Source organism: Plectrocnemia conspersa, unplaced genomic scaffold (genome assembly GCF_051122295.1).
Source record: "Plectrocnemia conspersa isolate PC_06_02 unplaced genomic scaffold, ASM5112229v1 ptg000014l, whole genome shotgun sequence".
NCBI lineage: Eukaryota > Metazoa > Arthropoda > Insecta > Trichoptera > Polycentropodidae > Plectrocnemia > Plectrocnemia conspersa.
The window spans coordinates 29,910,229-29,929,414 of record NW_028277178.1 but is presented as its reverse complement, the minus strand read 5'-3'; the positions used below and the strand labels follow the sequence as shown (position 1 = coordinate 29,929,414).

The 19,186-nt window shown below is 31.0% G+C and overlaps 1 protein-coding gene across 1 annotated transcript in view; it reads right to left on the bottom strand.

Moving 5' to 3' along the window:
- Positions 1-19,186, bottom strand: part of LOC148226760 (C3 and PZP-like alpha-2-macroglobulin domain-containing protein 8) — a 246,540-nt gene that overhangs the window by 6,953 nt on the left and 220,401 nt on the right. Inside the window, exons 15-17 of the mRNA XM_088203337.1 lie at positions 6,522-6,674; positions 6,239-6,445; positions 504-717 (exon numbers count right to left, since the gene is read on the bottom strand). Of these exons, the coding sequence (XP_088059463.1) occupies positions 504-717; positions 6,239-6,445; positions 6,522-6,674 (574 nt within the window). The remainder of the gene's footprint in view (positions 1-503; positions 718-6,238; positions 6,446-6,521; positions 6,675-19,186) is intronic.

Genomic DNA, 19,186 nt, shown 5'->3' with positions numbered 1-19,186 from the left:
TTTTTTAATCACACTTTGTAGTTTTTAACTCTAAACTAATTAATTACACAAGAAGGACAAAGCTTTGATTACATTGGCATTCAATGAGACTGTAGGTAAAAAGCTATTGTTGAGAGAAAACCTGTGTACGTGTTTATATATTGAGTCAAGATCATGCCGCTTGGGTTAACAAGTGTGCATTCCTCAGCAAAGTTGATTGCAAAAACGTTGATAAAAGAACTGTATCAATTAAAAGCACAAATTCAATTTCCATCTATTTATTGTCATAAAGGATACACAACTCTACGATATTCCGTAGAGAAAACCATTGTTCTTTGGAATTTTACTTATTAAGAGACAAATAATATTTTCTCATCATAAGGTAATTAAAGTTAATTATTGTGAGCATAAGCTGAAAATATTGTAATTATTGTCACTGTCTTAAGCCACATGCAAGTGCGTGCCGGTAATTAAATGCATGCAACCTAACTGTAGTGGTATTTCGGGGAGAGACAATTACTTACCGGAAGTCTGCTTGATGTCCCCAGGGCGAAGAGAATCCTACATGTCTCACATGATGAGTGGAATCCAGCCTCCAAATAGCGAGGGTGCCAGTTGGTGGCAAAGCTCCCTTGCCTGCCGTGAGGGTGCCACGTGCCCAGGAAACCCAAAATGTACGGAAGCCGCCAGCTGAAAGTGCATCAGGAATTTCTCCAGACGATAAATGCACACCGTAACCTGTATAAAATTAGCGCATTATTAATAAATGTGTATATTTTTTAAAGTATAAGAATCAAATAGATTAACATGTCAAAGTTAAGCCAATACATAGCAGGAACTTAAGTACCTTAAATAATGACATAATATTGAATATGTGCTAAATAATTTTTTTGATTGTTAAGAGAGAAGAAGAAAATGATTCAAAGTAGTAAGTTGTATCAAATACGTAAAAAAAAATAGCATGTAATCTTTTTATGTAAATTAACTGAGAAAATAATTGGATAGATAAAAGTCATAAAAATTTAGAGATCTCATAATTATGTTATTGATATTTGAAGGACACGGAGCATTAGTTAAAAGTTTGATCCTGTGTATAAATTTACAAAATAATTTTTCAGGAAGTCACACTTAAGGCTCACAATAATAATTTAGTATTGATATTAAATAGGCATTATATTTTATTTTTTTCTTTAGCGATTTTTCCAAACTTTAGCTTCAATGCCGAATTAAAAAAGGCAGACCAGTATTTACGTCGTGTATTTGTAATAAATACTAATGTCTGACTCGATTCGTGACTTTTAATTATTGTGGGGAAAGTTCAGCAATTGATGGGTAAAATGTAAGAAAGTAATTCAGATGCGTTCGGCATCGTCTCCGAAGTTTTAAAGCAAACACTCGCTGGGCAAATAAGAAGTCGTCGCGTTTCTCCCGAGATAGAAAAGAAGAGATTGTAGAAAAAAGCACACCCAATTCTCGCCCCCCGTTCTGGTAAAAAAATGTCCAAAAAATTGAAGGCGGAGAATAGAAAAAAAACACCAAGCGCCCTTTATGAAAAAACTTTCTTTATTTTGCTTTCGGCTCGTAACGATGAAACTTTTAATTCAATTCTTCGTCGGGGGCTCAGACCGATCCGCTTATGATGTTTTCATTATCTTCGTCGCCGGTGCAAAATATGTTAAAATCGCCGACCGAAATTTCGCTCGCAAAGTCGACATAAGCTACTTTTGTCGTTTTCCATAATGACGTGTTTTCGACGATTTTCCGCCCGTCGGAAAAACGCTTTGTTTTAATTTGGGTTCGCCACTTTGTGGGATTGGACACGGCCGTAGTCGTGTCCGTGGACCACTTTTGTAAATTATACTTTAAGTGCTTGTCCTTTTTTCACCGATGCAAAAAAGAAACACCCCCTAATTTATAACTACACCTTAAAACAGTGGTTCTTAACCTTTTCAAAGTCACGGTGCACTTTTGATCAAGGGAAAAAGTGGCGGTGCACCAGAATTAAGAGGTCGAAAAAAATATGTGGACATAATTTTTATTACATATTTAAAAAAAATAATAGTTACCTACAAAATTACATACAAATTTTTTACATATTTTTTAAAATTAAATTATATAAAAAAGTTTAGTATTGAAAATAAATTTAGGTAGTTAATTTTGCCCTAGAACCAATTTTTAATTACGTGTTTTATTAAAAATATTTGTATTAATATTTAAAGGTGCTCTTTGGGTGGCAAATCTAAGTGGTGCATTTTCCCCCCTTTGTTTACCCAAAATGACGTACCTGCTTAACATAATGGAATTTATATGATCAATCAAAAATTAATTAATGTGATACCTGAGCTTCTTGGCTTTGCAGATATCAGAAATATTAGGTCGAATATTTTATGTAGTTACCCTGAATTCTTCGTTTAAATTTTTTCTGTCTTTCTCGTTTTTTAGTTTTCATATTAGTTGTTGTTGAGAAACCAAGCTCACACAAATATGATGTTGAAAACTGTAACAAAATGTTCATTGCCTTCATGTAAAGAAGTGAATATTCCTCTTGGACAGTAATCCAAAAATTCTTCATAGTTATTTCGGAAAATTTAATTTTTAGAGTACGATCAGTCGACAATGAGACTAATTTGATGATTTCGTATCCGGTCATAATTTTCTATATTTAAGAATGGAAAATAATGTGCAATCTTTTCCTCCAATAAAGTTTAGTGTTCTATTATTGCGGAAATAACTCCCTCGGGAATGTTTTCGTTAAGTGAAGGAAACATATCTACTTTTTTTCTATTATTCGATTTTTCGAAAGAGTTATTTTTTTCCGAAATCCTGTCAATTTGTCAATGGATGTCATGAATTTTTCGTTTTTTCCTTGAATGCTTGTGCTAACGTTATTTAAGTAATTAAAAATATCTGCTAAATATGCCACTTTAGCATACCAATCATTATTCTGAAGACATTTTACAAAATCATCCATACCTTCATTTCGAAAAAAGATTAACAATTCATTCTTAAGTTCTATGAATCGGCATAAAACTTTACCCTTTAGATAACCACCTGACTTCAGTGTGAAAAAGCAAACACTCGTACATAGCTTCCATAGAAATGCAAAGTTTTTTAAACATGCGTGTTTTTAAAGGTCTTGATTTTATGAAATTCACTATATTTACAACAGTACAGGTTTTAGTGTTGCTGGTAATGTTTTCGAAACTAAAGATTCTCTATGTAAAAAACAGTGCGTAGATATAATATTATGTTTTCTTGTCTTTGCAAGGGTTACAAATCCTTTAAATGAGCCTACCATTGAAGGAGCACCATCCATACAAATTCCTACACATAACTCCCATGATATTTTAAATTGTTCTAAATATGATTAAATAAGATCAAAAACATCTTGTCCTGTCGTATGCTCGGTAAGTTCTTTGCAGCATAGATATTAATTCACTATTTTGTTTTCATTTATGAAACGAACGAATCTTAGTATTTGTGCCTTACCGCTAATGTCAGTAGATTCGTCGACTTGTAAAACAAAATATCGCTTGGAAAGTTTATCGTTAACTTTTTTCTCAGCATCATCCGACATATTTAATTCTTTTTTTTATTGTATCGTTTGAAAGAGGAATTTTCATAATTTCCTTTTTGCTTCATCACCAAACATAATTTTTCCTATTTCACAATATGCAGGTAAAATTAGAGACTTTGCTATAGTATGTGGTTTTAATTGTACAGCAATCAATTCAGCAATCTTGTATGACGCCAGTTGTGCCTTATCGGAAATTTTAACAGTTTTTTCAAAATATTTCGCTTGTTTATTTTGCATGCTTAACAATCTTTTGAAGTAATCTTTACTTTTTGATGCAAGATCGGCGTGCTTCGTAGTGAAGTGGCGATTTAACTTGTCAGTATACATCGCGCTATTGGACAGTTTTTCTCCACATACAACACATAGTGGAATGTGATATCCTTCCTCATTGATGCTAATAAAACTGAAACGTAAATATTCTTCAGAATACTGTCCATTATCTTTTTTGATTTAACTGGATATATTTTCTTTTGTATGAGACGTATGATGTCTAGTAACATCTTCACTACTTCTTCCACTTGTACTCCCAGTGTCATTATAATTTTGGTCTGATTCACAATTTTGTTTGGTAATAAATTTATCCATTGTGTATCATGACTATAATAAAATACAAATTAATTGAAACATTAAAATTTTACTATTTTGCGGATTTTTGTTTTTACCAATTTTCTCGCGGTGCACTTGCAATAAGCTCGCGGTGCACTGGTGCACCGCGGTGCACCGGTTAAGAACCACTGCCTTAAAACATCAAACGTTTTTTTAGTTCAGTCTCTTGCTTGAAAAGTTGATTAAATCATTTATTAATATATTATATATATATATATATATCGGTTGACCAATTGTATTGCTTATACATTTGACCAACGAAATATGTTCATGCATTGAATAGGTAAAACTCGATAAATAAACTTATTACGAATATCGTTAATGCGAAGAGGTGAAACAGAATAGTGGTTTTGCCGCCAGAAAGACGCATTCTCTTTTGCATCCTTTATGCACAAAATGGTAGTTTTTTGTACAAATGGATTGTTAATTAAATGGAATATCTATTAAGTTACCAAATTGTATTATATTCTTTTATCTTCTTGTGGGTTAGTCTTTTGTCGAAACGAGTAGTTATTTCCTTTAATAATTCAATAGTGTCATTTAAGTAACTTTGGCTTTGAGTGCACAACTGACGGACCCAGCATAAATCTACCAGTGTAAACGTGTTTCAATAAGATTTTACTGATGGCAGAGAAAATATATTTTTACTGGTTTATATACATTCACTGTAAAAAATATGTATAAATTTACCCACTGCGTATTTTTGCTAATTAATAAAGATTCTATCAATGGCATTTATAGTCCATCCAAGATGTTAGTGCTCATCATCGCTGTGTTGGAAATAAGGGTGCGTGTACGCATGCATGCATACATACACAGTTTTCCGCGAATTTGTTTACACCGATAGGAGAACGTTACGCTGTTTTAAGGATAGGGTGACCATACGTTGGAAATTTAATTAAAAATTATAATGTGTTATATTTTTATTATAGATTATTGTCATGTTGTGGTATTTTGTTATCAATAAAACAATTCCTGTAATATTCTATTGATATTTTAAAAAATATTATATTAAACAGATATTCAACCTGGGGAGTGATACCAAAACTGCTCTCATGTGTTTGAGTTAAATATGTATATAAATAAACAAAATAAGCAAGAAAGTGATATTTTACACTTTCCTCAACAAATTAAATTAAAAAAGTAAAAATTAATTGCACTTGTAATTTCACATGGTCACCTTATTATGTTTTCTGTGATGATGAGCGTTCATATCTTGGACGGACTGTAAATGTGATTAGCAATGCGTCACAAATTGTGCATAATATATAATATGCATATATCGTTTCCAGGATATTTTCGATGACTTTTTTGGATCATTAGATTTTTATTTAATATAAACGAGTTTTAAAATAATATTTATTTGGTTTTAAATATTTATGAAAATAGAAAAAAATCAACATTGCTTAAAATAATTATGTAAAAAACTTTTAAGTTTCTTTAAATAAAGTTAAGCTTATTAAATTAAAAAAATTAAAATATGGTTCAAAGCAAATTAAATTAAAAAATATTTGGAAAACGATTGAAATGAAAATCAACGGAAATATGTTACTTATTTTAATTCATGAAAAACTCATTGTATATCATAAATAATATGTAGCTATACTACTTTTTTATACAAATAGATTTTATTTATTTTAAAAATTATAAATAAAAACCATATATTTAATACTCACGTAAATAATTAAGATCACTGAATTTTATTATTTATCGTTAAAGAAACATATTATTAATATACAAAAGTTTTATATGCCCTGCACTTTTTTATAGTCCTCCGGTCTGTACTTAATAAACTTCAAACATAGCAAGATATTTTACTAAGAACTACGTCAAATGCTTCATAGTTTGTCCGCAACTTTATATTACACAGAGAGTAAAAAATATATACCCTTAACGAACACTTTGATAAGTTAAATATGCAACATTGTGAATACATTAAACTTAAAAAATGTATGTATACCAAACATTTTTTTCTTTAAAAAATAAATAGTTAACTACGTAAAAGGCTTTTGACATGGAACTAGACATAAATAGGAAACATTGTAAATATTCAATAGATAAAGCTCTTTAACTCACCGTGTTGACCTCTTCCAATCCAGACCAAAGAATTTCCTGCATCTCCTATGTTGACATGGTACATACTGTCTGTGGGTCCCCTTTCGTCAGACAAAGCGATCCTCACGGAATAGCCAGCCTTGACTTCAAACACGAGAACTTCTCTATTCCTCGGTGCAGAAATCCATTCGTACTCGTATTTGTCGTTGGTGGATATCAAAGTGTGCTCTGCAAAATACAAATAAAACCTAATTGATCGAAAGATACTTCTTGGCGTAAGGGTAAAAGGACGATATTCAATTACCGTTTGCGCAAAAGTACGCGCTTTCCGTGTCGGTCCTGGTGAGTCCTTCGGACCTGACTTTCAATATGACGGTCTTTACGACGTTGCCTCCTTGAGGTGCTTGAATCTGAGCCCCGTGATTTACGCAGCCTCCTGCCACCCCCGCCACTTCAGCTAAAAAATACATTAGCACAAATGTAGCAATATATTTTTAATTAGGCGCTTTTAGCATTGAGATGATAATTAGGACAAAATCCGTATTTTTACAATTAAAAACATTGAAAAATAAACGTATTACTATGCTTATATTTTTTCCATTAGTATTTTATAAATACAGATGGCACCAAAATAATAAAAAAATATTTTAAAATATAATTTTCTGGTATTTGTAATACACGATTCAATGGATAATGTTAGTTGTAGTACATTAATTTCACTCAATTGACAAGATATTGGACGAAGAAAAAGTTATTAGTTTATCTTAATCAGTATTTGCTAAGTTGGTTGTGAAGACATTAAACAAACATGATTCGGAAACGATCGGTACATTCCGAGAATTCCATCGAAACCTAGTATTGATTCCCAATTCACTTTGTCTTCGCTGTGACAATAAATAAGTCATAAGGTCAATCGCTCAATGTGACAAGAACTGACCTGTGAGATTAATTATTCATTTGTGATCAATCTCGCAATGAGCGTATCATCAAAAACATTAATATGTAGGTTAGGGTGACCATTATTTTTCGACTTTATTTATTTTTGATGCACACCCTCTCATTTTATTCGTTTAATATTAAAACACTCATAAATAAAAAAAAATATTATTAGGACTGCGTTAACCCGTGCCGAATCGCATCAAAACATATCGTTTGGCCATTGGTTCAGCTGTGCAATTAGGGTTGCCAGGTGTCCCAGTTTGACGCCTTTGGTCCCAGCATCAAATAATTAAATTTACTTATAAATACAGCTTTGGCCATTATAATGGGGCCCCTTAAAATAGTGTGTAACTTTTTACAAGTGCATAGTCTGACCTAAATATTTTAGCAGGTGGATTTAACCGTAATTCTGAAAACCACTGAGTTAAAAAATATCGCAAGTCTAATTATTCAGTCTTGCTTAAATAATCGTAATGTTTAGTTGCGTGATTTTGGCTTTTATCTGTTTGTAGGGGATTTTTGACTCTAGCGTTAAAATCTGTGACCAAGAATAAACTAGACAATAGCAGGATCGCACAAAGACCCTCGTTACGACTAGAACAAAAGGCTTTCCTATAAATAACACGCAAAGGTTCTCCAGTGCATTGAATGATTATTTTTTTGTTACTAAACAATCACGGGAAACAGTATATTACCGGAAGACACAATGCACTGTAATGCCACAAATTCCCGTTGCACAATTTGACCTCGTGCAACGATTGTTTGGATGATCGCTGCATGATTGTGATTGGTCAGCAAGCTTTGCAGCCCTGAATACATAAGGCTGGTCTCTAATGAGGACTAAGCAGACATCGGCAGACACTCGAAGGAACAGATTCAGTCATGGACACTCACATAGTGAGAGGGACTCCACCATACGAGCAATGCAGCAGAGAGGGATCAACCTTCGCTATACTGTCGCTGCCACAACAATCAGAACTCTGAGGATCTTCTGCGCACATCATCCCTGCGCCAGCTTCTCCACCACCACTCGGAGTGTAACGATCTCGCCCATCATAGTCTGACAATTCGAGTAGCTTTTGAACAATGTTGATGAGTCAATAGCTGTTCAAACTTTGACCCCTACGCATTTTTATAAAACAGGTAACATACAATAACCATCTGTTTCCACCTCATAATAGTTGAGAGAAGGCAGAGCAAAATAACCTTCCCATTTTCACAAGCGTACAAAAAAACGAACATAACGTACATCAGGGACTCTCATCTAGAATATACTAGACATTATATTTTTTTTTTGATATGGGGTTAATTTTATCTTGCACAAAGCTACGCCCCATATCGACTGAGACTTAAAAGATTTATAAGAGCGTCTGATTTTTATTTTACGTCAACTCTTGTCAATGTAAAAATAATATTAAACGCGTAACCGCTAAATAAAATATATATTTATATTATCATATAATAATAACGTTATTATTAATGAAATGAAAATATAAATTAAATAAGTCTGAATTCAATGTAAATAGTGCGTCAAGTCTGTCTCTATTGTTAACAGATATACAAAGAGAGAGCGTTTCGCAAGTTTAAGTAAAGCAAATAAAATAAGTCGAATTGAGTTAGTTCTTAACAAGCGCGACAAGAAAAACTTGTCGAGACAATGAAATTAATTTAACCTGACAATAAAAAATAAAATACTTTGTAAATTCTATAGATTTACATTTTACTTGAAAAATCTTATTATGAATTCAAATTATATGTATATAAAAATTTCAACTTAAATTTTTTTACATAATAAATCTGCAAATCGATTCACTAAAAATGAAATAAAACTATAAAAGATTTTGGAGTTTGTTTAATCCTGAAAATTTAAGCGCAAATGGTATATCTAAATGTATACTTAATGAGATTCATAAAGTATTAGAAAAAATTGAAGCAAATTAATAGCTCAAACATATGATAGAATTAATGCTATAACGGTTGATCAAGAAGGTCTTTACCGGTTTTCAGAAATGTATATTATGTTCATTGTTACTTAATCTGCGAGATTATGTTTCGATAATCTATTGTGAATAGCAACAATTTTTATACAAAATCTCCTCAGAGATTTGCAACATTAGATAAATATGCTCGTAATTTTAAATCATCGAATTTTGTTGTAATTTTAATATTAGAGCTGGTTTTTAAAGCAAAGAAAAACTTATAAAATATTTTGAAGAAGAGCAGCTTTTAAAAACGACAGGATTTTTACGATTATTAAAAGATAAAATATTTTTATTTTGCCTGAAATTTTTTTATTATGCTATGACGCATGTCAAAATATTACATAATCAAATGTTGATCCTTGTAAAATTCAGAAAACATTAAATTAATTATATAACGTAATTTTAGGAATCCGTAATACAACCGTTTGTGAATTATATTTTTTGCTTACATAAATCATTTATTAACTGCTAAGCTATCAAATCACAATTTTTTCAGAATTACCATAAAAAGTTGACAACTCTTGTAATAAAAAAATACATGTAATATGTGTTCAGATTTGGTTCAAGAAAAGATTACTAATATTTTTTATAAATTGTATTGATTGATTGCATTATTAAATTTATTAACAAGCGTATTTTCTAAGACAATTAAGCTTTAAAAAATATTAATTACAATTCCAATGACTACATCAGTATCCAAAAGATGCTTTTTAACTTTTAAAATAAAAATAAATGTATTTTTAAAAATAATAAAAATATATTAACAAGAGCGATTAACAGCTGTCAATGACTTAATTCGATTGAAAGAAGCCCAATTTTGGAAAGCTTAAAATTAATGAAAGGGTAATTGAAAATTTTCGTCAAGCCAAAAATCGAAGAATGGATTTTATATTTCAATAAAAATTGTTCTAATTACTTTTTAATATAAGTTTTTATAAATAAAATGTTAATAATAATTTTCCTCTTAAAGAGTTTATATTTTTTTATTCAATTGTAACATTGATAATTAACATATCTTAACTTGTAAATTAGACCTTCGCTATTAAGCAGTATCTTTGTACAGTCCATCCAAGATGTGAACGCTCATCGATATAGTATTAGTGAGAAATATTTTAGGGTGACCATGTGAAATTACACGTTCAATTATTTTTTTCTTTTTTAATTTAATTTGTTGTAACGCTCTCCTATCGGTGTAAACAAATTTGCGGAAAACTGTATATGTATGCATGCATGCGTACACGCATCCTTATTTTCAACACAACGATGATGATACTATACTATTTTTACAAAAATAGTAGCTAGTTTTGTAATATATTATTATTTTATTTGAAGTTATTAAGTTATTTTTAAACTTTTAGAATGATAGCAGTTTTTAAGCATAGTAACACATTTTTTAAACTGCATTCGAACTATATTTTGATCATTTCATCACCTAAGCTATCAGTTTTAAATAAACATAGTTAATTTGCTACATACAATAAAATTATTAAAAATTGTGAATCTAAAAGTTCCGCCACTATTAAAAAAAATGTATTAAATAGACCGCAGTCCTTAAAAGTTAGCTTTCTTGTATAGATTACCCTATATCAGCCATTATAAAATATATTTTCACTCTAATTAAATTATATAAAATAGTTCTGAAAGTTTCTTCGTTTATATTATAGTTTAGGTCTGATGTGCGAGTTAGCTGAATTTGATATGACAAGATATCCTTATTAAGTAATTAAATTTCCTCGGTCCGTAGTCGAGGCCGGGAGTGCCGTCTGCCGTCTCAAACTCACTTAGCTAATTATATTACGTGTTAATTGAAAAATTACTACGTTAATTCCTTCAGTTTTTTTCAGTCTTGCTAATAATGCGCTCGTGATAAGTGTTTATCGCTGTTATTATTTTATAATCATACTAACGCGACGTATAAATAGATAAACGCTAAGTAAATTGGACCAACTTCTGTCTCATTAAAAGCGTAATTTATATTTTTCAGAATAAACCTTATATACTATTATTTAAATTGTATATAATTTCGCTTAATTTTTTTATCATGTTCAACTGATATATATGTTATGAAATATAATTGTACATTTTGATGTATAACGTTGTAAATATACGTAGAATCTTTAATAATGCAACTAAAAGAATGTTTCACTGTTTACTCCGTAAACATAAAATATGCGTTATTACGTATACGCAATACTGAAAAGCATAATATACAAACGCGAATAAAAACATTCTTCATTCGCTTCCTAAACTCTCTCCATCTCCTTGTCTGTTTGCATTTTAATGCGACATTCAAAAAAATATAAAAAAAAAACATAATATATAATTCATCTCCAGTCCGTGCCCGGAATTAATGAGCCGGTAGTCGGGGTCGTGTTATTTTTCAAAGGCAAATTTGTATTGAGTTTTCGTGCTCGGCCCAATCAAGTTTTTCAGCCGGGAATAATTCGAGTAGGTATTATGTACGGTAAGGGTATAGAGAGATACGTATGGTAGATACGGCAGAGGGACGTTATCGGAATAATCCGAATGCTCGCTTCGGTACAAGCACACCATTGCCAGCCGGGAAATATAATCCCGAGGATATAAGCGATGGAACATCAGGGCCGCTAATTAACCTGAGAGCGATAAATCGAATCGGACCAGTCGGGCGAAATCGTCCGCATTCAATTATAGCATACATGTCGGGGCGTGTGTGTTGATGGAAAATTGTCGGTGAAAAATATATACTCAATTTCATTCAAAGCTCCACATAAAATAATAAACTTCATGATCAAGAATAAGATTCCGCAATATTATTATTAATATATGTTGACTTCACAACGTCAGGTAGTCAAATCATTATTACAGCACGGAAAACCCGCTAATTGTATTACGTACACGACATATTTTAATTACAGCCGTTTCTATGGTAATTATAAAAGTGACATAATCATATTCGCTCGAGGCAATCGTTAATTTTCTCGTTTAGAGCTCGATTTTCCAGGCGCTGTTGCCGCCTACGGCTTACTCGTTGCATCAATGTGTTTGTGTGTATATTGTTTCTGTTTTGCGGAAGAGAGAGAGAGAAAGAGCAAATGGGGCTTTTGAAAATTAATCTGGATGATGAAGCAATATAGTAGAAGCGGTTCAATCGAGATGCTTCTCCAATTTCATGGGATTTTGAAAATGCTCTCCAGGTGAAAATACATCACAGGGACGTCAGGCTTTACGTGTTTCCGCGTAAATCAGCCCACCGTATAAACTAAAAGCTCATTCGTGAATATGGCATAAATAAAGCTGAAATAATATTATGAAGTCAGAGCAGGAAAATATTCAGATCTTTGAATTATACAATTTGTGTATGCAATCAAAGCTTTATATATGAATAGGTTAAACGTAACTTTTACGTGAAATATTTTATAAAGTCTAAGCCGAGTAGCGTTCAGTCGCTTAAATATAGCTTAATGAGTAAACAGGGATTAAAAGTAGTGATAACATGCAATGTATGCAAGTACTCTTCAATTTATATATTTTTCTGGAATATTACAATTTTAAGCTTGCAAAGATGATACGCTAAAGTATAATAGTAAAGAAAACCTATTTAATTTTTCTGAAAATTTCGTTAGAACATATGCATTGAACACTAGAGGAATAAATCGCATATGTTACAGTGAATGTGTATTTCACAGTAAAGTTATATTTTTACTAGTATAAATATAATTTTTGTAACAATTTCATTAAAATCATACACATTTTCACCGGTTGATAAGCTAGAAAAAATGTAATTTAATTGATAGGCGCTAGTAAAATTATATGCTGCTCTAAAATGTCGATAAAATTTTATTTGACAGTTGTGAAACGTTCATTTGATGTTCAAACCCAAAACTAACCTAGATGAATTAACATAAAAAGTTTTTGACGTACGCTTATTTTAAAGTCTCTAATGTACGTTATGTACGCGCTTATATATGCTTGCGATTTTTTATTATTTTGTCCTGCTTACTTTTGAAGTTTGGATCAATGCGACAATTTAAGGGTGGAAACAGATTTATTATTGCATGTTACATTTCGTATAAAAACACGTAGCTTATGGATCATAGGCTATGGTTTAATCGCAGTAATGGGGTAAACAATTCGACTGACTGTCAGCACTAGTCAATAAAACTAACTAGCCTATTGTTTAAAAAAATATTTTTTTTTGACAATATTTCACATTTAATACCTTCAATTTATTAATACAAAGGAAAAAAAACGTCGCATATACATAATTTAAAGAGGTAAAGAGCTTTGAAAATAAATAGAGAAAAGTGAGTTACTTCTCATCTAGTATTTAAAAAAGTATCGCTACAAAAACAGCACTTGTTTCGATGAAAAAAGTAAAATGAGTGAGAATCGAATAAAGTATATCCAAACCGAATTTTGACCAATAGGACAGCAAAAAACAATTATCCCTTCTTAGAATTTAAAAATCCACGTCTAAAGCAATAAAATCGTGCCGGCACCGTCGTAGTGGGAACGTTCAATAATCTGTCGTTCAAGCTAAAACTTTAATAATAATATTATAAATTTAATGAGGAACATATAAACCAAATTTCGACCAATAAAAGAGCGCAAAAAACAATAATCACTTCTCAGAAGTCAAAAATTCACGCCAAAAGCAATAAAATCGTGTCGGCGCCGTCGTAGTGGGAACGTTCGTTAATCTAGCGTTCACACTACAACTTTTATAATAATTTTACAAATTTAATGAGAAACATATAAACCAAAATTGGACTGAAAGGAGAGCGTAAAAAACAATTGTTCCTTCTCAGAAGTCAAAAATCCACGCCAAAAGCAATAAAATCGTGCCATCACCGTCGTAGTGGGAACGCTCGATAATCTGGAGTTCACACTATGACTTTTATAATATTATTACAAACTTAATGAGGAACATATAAACCAAATTTTAACTAAAAAAGAGCGCAAAAAACAAAAATCCCTTCTCAGAAGTCAACAAACTACGCCAAAAGCAATAAAATCGTGCCTTTGCCGTCGTAGTGGGAACGTTCGGTAATCTGTCGTTCACACTACAACATTTATAATAATATTACAAATTTAACGAGAAACATATAAACAGAATTTTGACTAATATAATAGCGCAAAAAACAATTATCACTTCTCAGAAGTGAAAAATCCACGCCAAAAGCTATAAAATCGTGCTGACGCCGTCGCAGTGGGAACACTCGTTACTTTCAGTACTTTCACAATTTTTTATGGTGACTTTTTAAAAATTAAAAATGAACTGCCAATCTTTTTTTCTACATCATTAGAAAGTGATAGTATTGATGAAACGAAACCAAAGAAAACTGTGCAAAGAAGGTTTGCTTGACATTATGTTACTATAATTTGTATTATTTTCTTCTTATTAGATAAAATCTGTTTTTATTTAATTTCAATATATAATTCTGCTTTAATAAAATATGGATTTACCATGATGGAATATCTCTTTCCAAATGCGACAATTGTTATCGAATGTTCCCAAATAATTCGATGAAATCTTCATTATTTAAATTGTATATTTTTCAGCAAAAATATATTACGATGTGATTTCACTGAAATGTCATTAAAATATATTTTCACTAGTAATACACATTTTCTGTAACATATATACTACTAGATTTTTTAATCAAGATTCGTCAACAGTTATTTTATTATAAGCAATGTTTTTTTTATATACCTACATATATTTGCCAACAAATATTGGCATTTTTAAATATTCGTTCATGTCACTGCGACATTGATTGACCACAAGGGAATAATTATTCTCCCAGATAAATTCTTGCCATTTTGAGCGAATGACCTTTTGAATTATTTATTGCCACAGGGCAGACAAAGTTAACTAGGAATCAAAACTAGAGATCAATTAGATTCTGTAAACAAGCACATTGCCAAATCAGATATTATCTGTTTAACGTCTTGACAACCAACTTTTCGAATATAGATTACTTTGTAAGTTTATATGAATATATTATGTTTAAGTAATCAGCATAGACACTAAAAAACTTTTTCGTCTACCATTTTTTCAATTTAGAACTACAAATGGTATCATTCCTTGAGTCGAGTTAAATAAATTTAGTATCTAATTTATCGATTATCATATAAAAAAATCACAAATGCATTGATAAGAATAACAATAGTTCACACATAAAAATATAGTTAAAAATTATTATTTTTATAATATAAAAGTAGCGTACGTAACATAGGTTTTATTTAACATGTTTTTTACATAAAAAATGAACTGTATTCTCCGAGCGTATACGTAATACGTACATTTGTGCTTTCATAAATATTTTTGCATATGCATTCCGTCGGTCATAACATTTTTGCACCATTGGGAAGTTCAGTAATGCGCCAATTCGCTTTTTAAATGCAGTCGCCTCAACGCGTTTGTCCTGAATTGCTTTTGTGTGGTTATGAACCGAAATAAAATACACGATGACTTTTTTATTACAAAAAATGGGTATCATACCCACTAATACACTAGGTACATGAATAAGCGTAATTGAGGAGTTATGTATACCGTAATCATTTATTTAATGTCGCATCCGACACGAACACGATAATTGAATGGTTACGTTCCATTCGAACTGTGTCAACGTTCAGCGGTTTCGGTATATAGCTTGCGGTTAAAGTTGAATGTTTACTCAATTATCTGAGAATAGTTGCCAGTTGGAATTGGGTCAATTATGATATTATTTCGCCTGAAATTTCAATATTCGCCAGTGATAACAGTCGTTGATAGGAGAACGCGCATTAAAGATCGAAATAATGATTATAGATATGGACATAAATATTATATATATATATATATATTGGAGAAAAATTTAATTAAAATTATACAAGTGTGAAATGATACTGATACATCCCAAAGCAATTTTTGAGGTAAAAAAAGCGAAACTCGCAATTCGCATCGTTAATGGGGAATGAAATATACGCAGAGAATTTTTGTAATTTTGTTTTCCACTCGGAGAATCTTTCATAAATGTATAATAATAAATACAAAGTTAATGGTATAATAATAAACAATGTATTATATAATATTTTTTCAAGAGTTTGCTAGAAAATTAAAAAAATATATACTGATTCAAAGCTTTGTCTTCAGGTAAACGGCTTGTTTTATTTTAAATTAAAAAGTGTGGAAAATAATTTTAATATAAAAATACGGTATAATGAATTAATAACAATATTTCACAGGATTTATTCGAGTATAAAATACTGTGCCATGATTATGTTTGGTAGTTCATTAAAATAAATGTTAAAAATACGAGCATATTAGCCATATAAATTTAATAATATTTATATATGCGGGATTTATAAATTTACTGAATCGTTCGTTGTAATTCTAATAGTCAGTTTAAAACTTAAAGTTTCGGAAAACCAAATGTCTGAAAAATAAAATAACTATCAATTTAGTAGTGAGACAAAATATTGAAATCAAAGTCTTAAAAACAAAACCTTACAATTAATATGTGACATAATTACTCATCATGATATTAATCCTAAGGATAAGGAAAATATAAGAAAATTTAATATGTGATGATCGATCAGAATCATAAATATTAATTAATTCTGCCAGACAAACACTTCTAATTTGGGTAATATTCATTACTGACCACGCTGGGCTTACGCCTCGTATTTTACAATAAAATATTTACAATAAACTTTTGGAACTTACTACGTAGATCAAATCAATACTACTGTGAGAGCCGAAATGAACTTGTGCTTATTTTTTAAAATATTTTCTTGTTTGCAACGACTCACTGTGAGCCAAAAAAAAATTAGCTCCACCAACCTTACTGTGTGTAGAGTAATATTCATAACAACGCACATGTTTCCTTTCTCTCTACCTAGTTACATTTCGCAACTATAAATTGTGAGAGTCGAAATTAGCTAGGTGGCACTCTGGTATTAATATTGATATGTCAGTGTAAAAAGGCAAAACATTTTTTGGCGGATCTTAACGGAAAAACGACGACCGGCGGCGTCTCATCCGTTGATCTCTCGTACATTTAATTTAATATTTAACTGTATATTATTTTAATAAACTAATAATGCAGCACCTAATCTGTGTCGAACTGTCACTCGTCCGCCAAACTATTTTACATTTGGTAAAACGTTAAATGACTGCATGTCGGAAAGCTATCTAATTATCTCTTACTTGGGAATGCAAACGCTAATGATTAAGTTATAATAGCATATCATATAGTACTGTAAAACTCTTACCAGCAGTGAAAGAAACCATTTTTCAAGTATACAAGGTAATGCAAAACTAAAGATTCCACATCTAGCATACCTTGTTCATTTAAAAAATGAAAAATAAAAAATAAAATAATTTATATCAAATTTTAACATTATATAAGACTTACTGCGTATCAACCACTAAGCAAATATTGAGACAGCAGACTGACATCAAAGTTTGTAAATCAGTGACTATTTTTATAAATTATAAACTATTAGTATAAACAAGAGCTTAGACTAGCTCGCAAGCGGAGCTACGCTGAAGCGATCGAGAATGCAGCCGATCTTTTTACAACCATTTTTATTAACGATGACTTAAGCTATTTTAAAATTAATTTATATGAATATAAATATTAGGCGATTGAATAAATTATTATTACAATCCTAATTATATTTTTTACTATAATAATTAAAAATGGTAAACCATTATTTATACTACTGATATCATGATGCTGAAAATGAAAAAGTTTGAATTTTTTATTGCAACATATGTTATTTTTAGCAAATTCAGGATAAAATAGGTCAAGGATGTAAGAATTGGGTCAAAGAATATTTATATGTTTAAGATCACAAGGGGATTTTCCATGATATATGAAAAAACAACAGTTCATTATTAAAAAGCATACGTTATTGATCTTGCAGAACCTATGCGTTAAACCTTAAATCGCGTAGGTACATGTTTGCAATTTCCCGTTGCACTGATATTTGTTATGGGAAAACTTTAAATTACTTATGGCAAACATCCTTCGGGAGCTAAAGTTTGTTGAGGAAGAGTTTATAAGAGTTACTTGGGTATGTAATGGCTCATCTGAGGAAATCGTAAACATACACCCAGAAGCGTGTATGATGATACGCCTTTGCATATTTTATGTCAACTTGCGAATATGGCGAGATCACATTATAAGTACCATTAAGGCACGAATAGGTAGATTACTCTTCATCTATATGCATGTCGTCACATTCATATTGAAACATAAAAATCTTAGATATCACATTCAGAAGTTATGGATATCGATTACGCTACGAGTGTGTTGTGAATCTAAATTTCTGAACTTTTCGAATAAATCTCCAAAGTGAGCATCCCGAGGGATTAGACGCTTTCTCGTGAGTTGTTTGTCATTTGGTCTTGACTTTATACAGTCGATTTTAGTATATTTTTATTATACGATTCTGTTCGAGCTGATATATATATAATACTTATACTCGTATATTGTTTTATTAAATTGACAAATTTTCTGTGATGATATAATATATTGTGAAAAAACCCTCCTCGAAGGTCTTACGATGAAAAATCGCCAAAATGGCACCTAAACCCCATTTACTATGATCTAAACCCCATTTGCTACTTTACGCGGTCAACTTTGGGGGAAAGGGTCTATCGTGGTTGGAAAATCCGTGACGTATCCCAACATTGAAAGTGAATTATGTTCACTTAGAAAGTGCTCGCACTGAGGTCAATTGAAAAGGCCTTTTATAAATTTTGTAAGATTAGATGCTGCGGCTGACCGCCATAGAATATATTTTTAGATATTGTATTATGTGGTTTAGTCTTTAACTGTTTTACCCTATTTAATTATTTACTCTTAATATTATTTAAGTATCACTAAAAATGGTTTGTTCAAAGAATTTTTAACTTATGCTAACGTAAATTTATAATTAAACTCACCTCTCAAAGAACCTATCTTTGCGATTAACAAGAAATTAAAATCTCAAAGCCCAACGTGTTTTGATTATTAATTAAAAACTTAAATTGATTAATTTTCGAAGATTAAAAACTTAATCGAACCTTTGC